General features: G+C 31.6%; 2 protein-coding genes across 2 annotated transcripts; one reads left to right on the top strand and one right to left on the bottom strand.

The window, feature by feature from the left end:
- Window positions 1-1,750: 1,750 nt before the first annotated feature.
- On the top strand, window positions 1,751-7,775 carry LOC125070634 (protein sneaky). Its single transcript, XM_047680582.1, has 10 exons — window positions 1,751-1,991; window positions 2,115-2,234; window positions 2,314-2,485; window positions 3,279-3,423; window positions 4,445-4,570; window positions 4,672-4,923; window positions 5,292-5,507; window positions 5,837-6,042; window positions 6,919-7,190; window positions 7,612-7,775. The coding sequence occupies exons 1-10, from the start codon at window positions 1,751-1,753 to the stop codon at window positions 7,773-7,775; spliced, it is 1,914 nt and encodes a 637-aa protein (XP_047536538.1).
- A 131-nt stretch (window positions 7,776-7,906) lies between these two features.
- LOC125070531 lies at window positions 7,907-10,146 on the bottom strand. Its single transcript, XM_047680431.1, has 5 exons — window positions 10,008-10,146; window positions 9,704-9,813; window positions 8,807-8,952; window positions 8,147-8,261; window positions 7,907-8,041 (listed from the first exon to the last, which is right to left on the bottom strand). Exons 1-5 carry the CDS (start codon window positions 10,114-10,116, stop codon window positions 7,907-7,909), a joined length of 615 nt encoding a protein of 204 aa, XP_047536387.1. The 5' UTR covers window positions 10,117-10,146.
- Between the last annotated feature and the right edge of the window lie 1,342 nt (window positions 10,147-11,488).

Raw genomic sequence — 11,488 nt, 5'->3', positions numbered from 1 at the left:
ATTAAGCATTGTTGTTCTATTATTTTTAGATTTAGTTTTCAAAAATGTTTGTATTATATAATTTGTTTTTATTAAAAAACATTTTAAATAAAGCATTATTTTATTAAAACCTTTGAAGTATATAATAATAGGAAGGCAAATGAAAATATTAAAAATATTATAATTATAACATGCATATTCCCAATTATGAATATGTCAATAACATTAAGAAAAGTTGAATTGTACTTTGGGTAGTTTTTCTATTTTTATAAATGTAAGGTATGCTTTTTGCAAAATTTATATGGATTTACATGAACATTCTACTATTACTATATATAATAGGAACTACGTCTAATCTTTAAATTAATTTAGGTCAATTTTAAAGTTAAAATACTTATCATTTCTCTTTGAAAAAATGTTATCAATTTTATTTACTACATAAATACATACATAACGTTACGACCAATATACCATTGAAAGACTTGAAATTAATTTATGGTGTAAAATTGTGTCGCATTCTTTATTCTTGCACAAAATAGTTTAAAATTTATTATTAGTTAAAGAATGAAGTAAACGAAAAGAAGCTCTACTCATTCCTGTAAAAGCCAAGTGAGACGTTTGAAGCAATATGCAGTTGCAATATGCTGACTGAATCAATGTTGTGTATTGAACCTTATTTATTGTAAATTTTAATTTAAGCATTGAAAATGCTGTTAATTGTTTAAAGCGCTTTATTTAGCACTTCTCAATAATATCGTCAAGTTCTGTGTACTAATGTATTGAATTTATAAGATTAATTGAAATAAATGTTTAACTCAATATTTTTTTTTTTATTAGCATTAGCAACCTGTAAATTTTCCCACTGCTCGGCTAAAGGCCTCCTCTCCCTTTTGAGGAGAAGGTTTGGAGCATATTCCACCACGCTGCTCTAATGCGGGTTGGCGGAATACACATGTGGCAGAATTTCGTTGAAATTAGACACATGCAGGTTTCCTCACGATGTTTTCCTTTCCGCCAAGCACGAGATGAATTATAAACACAAGTTAAGCACATGAAGATTCAGTGGTGCCTGCCTGGGTTTGAACCCGAAATCATCGGTTAAGATGCACGCGTTCTAACCACTGGGCCATCTCGGCTCACTCGATACTATTTTGTGTTATTATTGTAGTGTATATTTAAAATATAGTAGTAATATTCCTGAACAATGTGTGCTATATAACTAATTATCGGGTGATGAATATAGTAATCTCGATTTATAATAGTAGTATAGCACAATATAACTAACGATTATATATATATATATATATATATATATATATAATCGTTTTAATAAAAAAGTTTAAAGATATAATTCTTTGTCATAATAAAATCCCTTAGATTCGAATAAAAAATTACCACTTTTCATGTAAATAGCCTGTTACTAGGCATAGGGTTGGTTCTTTATTTATATTTATAGAAATAACAATTATTAGTTACGGATGCCGAAATCAATAAGTAACGACATCTATTGGTTATCTGTGGTGGAAGATTTGGCTCCTACAGCCTACGAGATGGAAATACGTTATATAAATATTTGTAAATACCTTCTGTTTTACTAGTGATTCTTCAAAATATATGTATAATGTTTAAAGTAAAATACTTAATTAATGATTTATGAAATATATCTAAATAAGATATATATTTAAAAAGTCTAGGAAACCACACATTTGACATTTTATTTTAAATGTCAAGTTAAAGTAATATTTATATTATTCTAATTGCTACTGAAAATATGAAGAAATCCCTCTTCGAGAAACTAGGAATATGCTCATTATATCTAGTTCGTATTTATTGCCCGCCGTTATATTTTATAATATTCTCAGAATATAAAGAAAAAAGAATATTGAAAGTGTTATTAGGTTTTATTGCGGGCTTCTGTTTGGGACAACTTTACTTCAACTTGTTTTTAAAGGACATACCTTTTCTAAATGACGCCGGTTTCATTTTAGGCTTAGTCATAAGCATAATTTTAGGTAAGGCAATACAAAAATAACTTGAAAAGTTCTTGTTACTTGCCGTAATTATCGGTGGACAAAACATTTTAACAATCTTCTCTAATAATTTAAAAACAAAACTAAGAATAGCCATATTTTTAGGTGTATCGATAGCAGTATCTGTACAAGTGCGTTGTATTTCGCTCTTGTTATTACCCATGTATTGTGGAAAAGCTGGTCGTGGTATTTTGAAGGCTATCGTACTGACATACGTCGTTGCTGGTAAGTTAGCTGTAATATGGTATCATGGACTAATTTTAAAATCTAATACTGCACTGATGTAAATTCTGTTTTTCATTAGGACCAATAACAAATATGGGTTTAAACGCAAAAGAAGTGGTACGAGTTTTTGCTTGCACAACGCAGTTGTCTTATAATCTTTCTAAGCATATTTATGCTCAAAGTTATCATCCGTTAAACAAAGCTTTGCTGGATTTCACCAACGAGATTGTTCAGATAAAAGAAAATATAAGGTTTTTAAGAAAATCATTATTTTAAAATAAGAATTACACATGATGGTGGATGTTTTGTACACATACTCGGCTATGAAGAAAAACAAAATAAGGATTCTTTTCCGCCATGTGTGAGGTGTAACCACTTAGTGCAATGGAACAATGACAGAGATTCTCAGTGGTTACCGAACAAAATTTATCTAAAACTGAGATGTTCGGTCGTCTGGTGTGTGACCGATGTTATTTCATTTCAATGGGCAATAATTGAAGTAATCGACACAAGATGATTTTAAATATGACAACTTTAGCATTTACTTATCCAGTGTCCAATTTCTAAACAGGCTAGCTAAGCTTCTGTTCTGGTTTTAAAAATGAGTGGCACATTGGCGATGTAAGGAATGGTTAAAATTTCTTACGGCGCTAATTCTTGTTGCCAGTGGGCAGTGGCGGAATACATATGTGGCAGAATTTCGTTGAAATTAGACACATGCAGGTTTCCTCACGATGTTTTCCTTCACCGCCGAGCACGAGATGAGTTATAAACACAAATTAAGCACATGAAAGTTCAGTGGTGCCTGCCTGGGTTTGAACCCGAAATCATCGGTTAAGATGCACGCGTTCTAACCACTGGGCCATCTCGGCTCTACCGTGGTGATCACTTACCTTCAAACCCAGTCCTCCTTAAAAATGCTACATTTTTAATGTTACTTTTGTAATCCTCATTTTATTATGTTTTTAGTTTGGCAACTATAAAAAAGTTATGTACCTATTGTATAATATGTATGATTCCTATATAATAGTGAATTTCCTTTAGATCCATTCGTGATGTAATATCTCCAATTGATTATGAAATTGAAGGTTTGGTTGGATTGCAACAGATGAAAAGTGAAAATGATTTTACAGACACTCTATTTGATATCGTCCACGATACAGACGAAATGGCGAAAATATTCCAGTTTGTATATTCTGTAAAATTAGATAAGTAACACGTACCTTTCTGTATTAGCTAACAAATATATTATTTTACTTTCTTAAGTCAGTTTGCTATCAACTAGATACTCGAATGAAGCATTACGATAATATGTTTTTTTTTCAACTTACGTACACGTATGACATAGGTTCAAATAAGAATATGCGTTTTAAGGGCTGGTCTTCATCTTTTGGCATGGAGCTGGATTGAACAATATTATTTAGGTTAATTATTTTTGCATCGTATCAATTTATGGGGCTAAACGAGGAAATGGGTGCTATCATTGGAAAATACTAATTGCATGATGATTAACCAATTTTAATTATTCAATGTGTTTTATCTATTACTACATTTTTAACTAACAAAAATATTATCTAGTAAATTCGCGTAACTCAGTTTCAATAGGGTCTAGTTTAAAAGATTTTGAAAAAAGAAAGAACCTGAATTTACCTACCTTGTACCAATATACTACCATTGCTTTAACGGTAACCTATCTACCTAAACTATTTGTTCAATTATGTCCAATCAAATAGATAATACAGCAACACAATTATAACAAAATATTAAACTGTTTCAACTAGATTGAACCAGTCAACTGCAGAGATGAATCCATATATGAAATTATATATCGAGAAGATGGAACTACGTTGTGAAAATCAACTTTCTCATACAATTACGATGTGCATGGATATATTTTCGTCAGCCTATGAATCATGCAGTAGGAATGTACCGTCTTACGCTGTTATAATCTGTTGGCCGCTGATGTTGCCTCATATCTGTGATGTGAAACGTTTAATTAGAAGTGATATTTGTAACTTCAAGAATCAGGTTAAATCATTTAAATGTAACTATCTATTAGTTATTGACAGTGGAACTCAGAACTCACAGATAAGCCCGTTAGGCCCAGTAGGGGTAATACCAACTTATCTATTATGTAGCCGAAATTCGAACAGTCGACTTTGAATATTATAGTATCATACCTTTACATAAAAGTATTGGTTTGTTGTCAGATAGACTCTGGTCTTGGAGAAGGATACACTTACCTGAAGTTAGCTAAAATAGAATTGACGACGAAGTTAGACACGATAAAATTGCAGCACAAAATCCATTATGAACGAAAGCTTTACGATATTCAGGTCTTATTTTTATTTATTAATTGCTCTGAGATTAATCGATTTTTTTTTATACAAATAAGAAATGATTGTAATACAAATAAGATATGAGAAATAAGTTTTAGGATGCCAAGGAGACGGGGGAACGTGTACTTCATGCATTTGCGGAAAAATACACCATTATGAAGTTCGTCACTATTTCGGTCTACATCTTTTTAGCTCTCCTATTTCTCCGTATTCCAATAGCTTCAGCAAATTATCACGATTTATATCTAACTAGTATTGACTACGACAATGTTTACATCACTGAATATTTTAAAAGAATCGATGAGAAACGATGGAAGAAAAATAAAGTCTACGTTTTGCCTTTGAAAAAGGTATAAATAATATTGTATTTTACCAACGTTGTGCGATTGTTCAATATAACTAAGTAGTAAGCCTCAATAACTCAGTGGTAAACCCTGATCCTGTTGCTGAAGAGGTAAGTTGCACTAGCAGTAGTAGTATACAGATAGACAGACGCTGAGAAGTAAATATTCTTTAATTACTTGTAACAACAAGTGTAGATAGATACGAACAATATTTATTTAAATTTAAGCGAAACTTACTTTTATACACTAAATTATGTTTATATTAGGGAAAGAGTAAGGTGTAAAGGGTGGAGGCGTGAAAAAATATATTATTATATAGAGTTATAGACAGTTATTGATATACTATTAAAATTTTATAAATTCAATACTCTTAGATGGAAAGGAACAGATACATAGATGTTCACTCAACATCCTACATACCGTCAGAACGTAACAAGCTCTTGACGCAAATTCTGAAAGTAATGCTCGAGGCGGTCACCGCTACGACCTTTGTGATGTTAGATAGATTATTTTATGAAGCGCTGGACGTAGTGCGGCAGCATGCGTTAGAAGAAAGTGCAACATTAAATATGCAAGATATTGCAATTCAGGTATTTATAAATGTCTTGTTTGTCCCAGCGTTAAGTATTCTATCAAGGTTTATTTTTAATTAAATACACAGTAATTATTAAATACACAAACAATCTGTCCTTCTATACGTTATGCTTTTACGGCTAACTAACTGAACCTAATGATAAATGAATTTAATGAAATTTTGTATGAATCAAGCTTAAACCCCAATAAGCTACTTTTTTACACTTAAAACCTATAAACGCGTACAAGGCCGCGGGCTACTAACTAGTTGACCTTTAATGTTAAATATATTAATAATGATAAATTAGAGATACTATTTAATAACCAATATTTTCTTAAATATCAGGTTGAAGGCAAAGGGCCTTTGTCTTGTATGCTGCGGAAAATCCTAAAAGAATTTAACATAAATAAAAGCAACAAAATGGTTTCAAATGATGCTTGCGTTCCTCGACCTCGAGCCATGCCTTCAATGTACTATATTAAAATTTATGGGGGATATCTCTGGATTCTACTCTTGCTATACATTAATCCATTTACGCTTAGATTGCGGAGGTTAGATTATATTTATTTAATTATGTACGAATATTTGTTAAATTTTAACAATTTGTACCTTTTCATTCACCTCTTAGGTATAAAAAAATACTCTTCAGTCGAGATTTGCGCATTATAGTATCTCCAAATGAGTAACAGTTGTTTACAAAGTCAAGTCCAATGGGCGCCGTGCCCAAACGAATTTTCAAGAGCATTTCATCATCATTAGTCATCTATGAAATTGTGTTTTTTTTTTATTTAAATTTTACGAAGGCCTCGCCTTTCCTCATATGAAGAAGCTTTGGAAATGAATAATTATCCACGCTGCTCCAATGCGGCTTAAAAATTTCGACCGACGTTTCCTTTGCCAACTAGCATGAAATCAATTTTATATACGCTTATGAAGCACACCTTGATAATTAATACGGTGAAGCTTGGTGAGGTATTCCCTTAAGGCGTTTGACAATTTTTTTTTGTTTATGGCATTGGTTGGTGGTCGAGCCCATGGGCCACCTGATGGTAAGTGGTTACCACCACCCATAGACAAAGGCGCTGTAAGAAATATTAACCATCAGGTGATGTAAGACCTATGCGCCACCAACCTTGGGAACCAAGATGTTATGTCCCTTGTGCCTGTGATGACACTGGCTCACTCACCCTTCTAACCGGAACACAACAATACAGAGTACTGTTATTTGGCGGTAGAATATCTGATGAGTGGGTGGTACCTACCCAGACGGGCTTGCACAAAGCCCAACCACCAAGTGAATAGGACTTATTAACGTAATATAAACTTCCTTGTTTTTTTTTTTACTTTTTTCAAACCTGGGTAAATACCAAACAACAGGTACATAATAAGTTTTATATATTTTTCCCTTCTTTGCGCAATTATTTTAGACTAATCTGCAGTTACTTTTACTATACACGCGAAAAGGAACGCGTATTACACCTTTACAACGACATACTTAAGAAACGTCTGAGAATGCAGAAAACACTCCGCAAGAAAGCTGTACAGGCTGTTCGCGCCCATTATCTATCCGGCGAGAATTTACTTAGTATGAGAATGAGATATCCTCAATTGTTGGGCTGGCTTGGAAAGTTGTCAGTGGCCAGGATGAAGTGTTTGATTTGTGAGGAGACAGAACCCAAATACGCCAGTCATAAACGAAGTTAGTTATCTTGCCTTTATAAGATATCAGTGCTCAAACTACGCATATTGTTTTAGTATCATTATCGTAGTGCGTACGTTGCTTACCTATGTACGTAGTAGTTTAATACCAGTCTGTTACTTGTAGTTTTAGTTGATTTATTCATTGAAGTATTGCTGATGATGATTGAATTCAAATAACATTCGATGCAAAAAATAACAATTAAGTAGTCGATGAATTCTAATTAAAACACACAATAAAAAAATAGAACTGGTCTATTTTTCAGGCGTCTATTGTATTTTATAGATAAGAGTATTATAGATAACCTATGTATATTTAAACGCGTAGTAACAAGAAACGATGTATGATAAATTAACAAGGCAAAAATTCTTGATACTTATATGTAACTCATCTGAAAATCATTTATTTATTCCATCAATAGCTTCAATTGAAGTATGGCACTCGTGTGTAAGCACTAGATGTCCGTTCGTGTATTGTAATGAGTGCTGGGTGGAAGTGGGTTCACAATGTCTCGCCTGCGACCCCGCCCTAGCTGAGCTGAGCGATGTGGATTCCCTTAGCGATAACAACCCGCCACGATATTAATTACAAGCAATAGAACATCACAATTTGTTGAAAAAGTATTCAAAATAAATGTTGCCAAATTTAAATTTAAATTTCATTTTATTAAAAATGTAGATTAGCATAAACAACTATAAATATAACTGTGTTTTATTTTAAAACAATCCGTATTCGAGTTGTTCGCCAACCGTCAAGTTGCTCACGAATTGAATGTTGTCGGCAACTTCGTTACACAGACGAGCTAATCCCGTCAAATCGCCGTTTTCTTGTGGACTAAAGTTGTACACCAGCTACGAAGGAACCAAGTTGTTATTTAATATCTCAACTAGTTAAATCTATAATTGGCCAAAAATAAAATTACAAATGACTACGCTTTTATGTAATAACACAATTACCGACAAAAAATCGTCATAAGTAATCCAACCATCATTGTCCGAGTCAGCCTCTTTAAACTTTTCTTTTCGAGTTTCCATTGACGTTTCATCCCCTAAGCTTTCTAATACTGCAGAACTGGACAACAATTAATTTCATATAGGGGAGCCATCATCTCGTAGGTAATGAAGTCAACTTTAATGTAATCAAACTAATATTAGAAATACGAAAGTAATTCTGTACACCTGTTTGTGACCTTTTACTAGCCTGGGACCTGGATGAAGGCGTCGACGTTATAATTAATAAATATATCTAAAGTCGAATAAAGAATTTACAGGAAAAATATGTTATCGATATATATACGAGTGTTGCAATTAAATTTTGATGTCACAAAAATATATTATCTAACTTATGTTAAATAAAGAACCCTTATAGATATGACTAAATTTATTAAATCAAAGGAGCCTATATAATGCATATAATTATGGTCGTGTTCGAATCCATATTTTATGCTATCAAAAAATACTCTAAATTAATCAGACGTGTAGAATAAAATGTTAAATTTCACATCTTTGGAAAGGCAAATTTGGACAGATAAAATTTGAACTCGCGAAATAGAAATTTGTTAAGAAAGAATTATAATATGCCCATGATAGGTAATAAAGTCCATCCACTGAACTAACAAATCGTCAAATCCGAGCATTCCATTTGATTGATTGTCAAACAGAAGAAATAGGCTGTGAAGATTCGCGATGGTGACCTCATTCCAGCCTGGGAACCGCCGAACTACCTTCTGCATACTCCAACGCCGGTCCTGTTCTTTCATTTCCTTAACATAGACATTTTATTAATATATTATTTAACTAGCAAAATCTGGTCAACGTTGTCCTGTTTGTGTATAAAAAATCAATAGTCGTCATTGCGATCGGCAGTAGTCTAAGGTAATCAATATAATATGAGTAGGTATGTTGCCACGCCATCTAGTGACAAGATGAAATGGATGGTTTATAAATCTTCTTCATGATAAAATACCATAAGATCATGTACATATGCCATATTTTATGGTGATCGGTCCAACAGTCAATCTCAATTAGATAAAAAAGATATGTAGCCTAAATTCAACTTCATTATTTTCAAATTATTGATATGAGAAAAAATACATAATCACATTAATAAATTACGAACTGTCAAGTAGAAATTAGATTTAAAATTTAGTACAGAATAGTTTTCAAGATACAGTGGTACAAATTTTTAGAGAGATTTACGTCTGGGCAATTATAACTTAAATAAAAAGGATAGATTAAAATTATACTCGGCCGAAAGGATACCTTACGTGGATAAAAGTTGGTTAAAAACAAACTTGGAGAATTAAAGCTAATACGCTTTCTTATGTATAAACTTGTGTTTTTTAAAGCTTTCAGTAGACTTTATATTATTATGAATTTAAAAAACGTAAATCTAGTACGTTAAAATATGTAGATGAGTTTCCACTACTGATTTTTAATTAAATATTATTTTGCTTTATCACGGTTAGTTTTATGAGTGAGTTTATGTGATTTATATTATATTATTCGACATACTTGATTATACTGTCGCTGCTCAGCCAATCTCTTGTAAAACTGATCCACTAGCCTATCGTAGTCCGTCATAACAACTTTATGCACATCAGATACTTTCCTCTGTGGTTCTCCTGTGTTTTTAACTTATTATTACTGTGTATTGTTAGTTGATAGTATTACTATTTCTAGTATTAGATTAACCTAATTTAAACACTTTTGGTCATCAGTGTCAATAATTTGAACATTAATGAAATATCTTTTAATTTAAAATTACAAAGCTTTGCCTTAGTTGATTTCATTCGGTTATGGTTTTAGACAAATTTACCTGTCGCTGTAAAATCTTCCTGCCTGTAAAAGCAAATCGGCTTTCTCTTTACAGGATATTCAAAAAATCTACCCAAACTTGATACAACAGCACTTACGTGTTGACCCATAATTGCTACGTTAATAAAATTAGTTTTTGATATTCGAGCTCTCAATTACTTACGTCACAACCATGTCATATTTCGTTATTGCAAAATGTTAAATGTTTACATAACGTCATTTTATTCGAAATATTTTTTTTTAATAGACAATATTACATAGAAAATAAGTTTCAATGTGAAAACATTTCATATTTATTTTTATTTAGGAAGCTTGCAAACATATTCATTACACAATTATAGTACAGTCTTATATTGTTGTACTTACATTTTTAATTTTAATTATATGCTTAGGCTTTAATTCTACAGCAATATCTGTAGTCTTTGATTATAATCGTAAATATTTATTCAAAAATCAAGAAAATAAATGGCTTAGAAATTATTATTATATGAGGATGAAGGAAAGATTTTGCAAATAAAACACCATTTTCTATCAATCACTTGATTAATTTTTCATACAAAATTCCATTAAAAATTTCAAAAAATTCATGACATATATAGCGTCATGCACAATTGATAAGATTATAAGAATCAAAGTAATGATTATTACCGAAAGGTTAAAAAATAATGTAAATGAAATATGGTAGGCAGTAAATTATTCTAAATTAAAATATAGGAACATTTATAAAATATCAGTCTTCTTTCAACAATATTACAGGAGCGTAACATAAGATATAGATATAAAAAGAAAAAAGACTGTTGTCGACTTTTACACAACAGAAACTGTTTTAATTTTACATATTTAAACAAAAAAATTTAGCCTTCAGGATATTTGGACGCTATAAGTAAAGAAGAAAAGTTCAGTTCGTAAGATATCTGCTTAATCTAGTAGACAACAGACTTCTAAAGCGGTGATTAGACCACCGTCTCATTAATTCCAATCAGTCTTTAATGTATTACGAGTGAGGTAGATACGGTTACTTAAACTTTGAACACAACTATCCACCAACATGAGAAGTCATTACTGACACACTATTGTTCTATTTATTTATTTTATTGCAATTATATTATTATCCCGTTTCTGTGTATTATGCTTTTAAAATATATATAAAATTTTATTACTCGAAATTCGTTTTATTAATTTTGGTGTCGAAGGAATTGCGTCAGTAATGGCCTCAGCACGCTGGCCCCGCGTAAAGTTCGAGTCGTAGTCACGGCTGACTTTACGGGGATTTATATAAAAATACTACTACATACTTAGTTATACTTCATACAAGAATACATACATCTCCCCTTCAAATATTATTTTTATATTTCTGATATTATATCGTATAATAATTAGTTACATATCATCACTTTGATATTCTAATATTTTAATATGATTCAAACAACACTTCGTCAATATTATTTGTTTGGATTATACATACGTACATATACATTTCAA

The sequence above is a fragment of the Vanessa atalanta genome, chromosome 17 (genome assembly GCF_905147765.1).
Source record: "Vanessa atalanta chromosome 17, ilVanAtal1.2, whole genome shotgun sequence".
Taxonomy (NCBI): Eukaryota; Metazoa; Arthropoda; class Insecta; order Lepidoptera; family Nymphalidae; genus Vanessa; species Vanessa atalanta.
The sequence above is the reverse complement of the archived record's forward strand: the minus strand, read 5'-3'. Positions and strand labels throughout refer to the sequence as shown.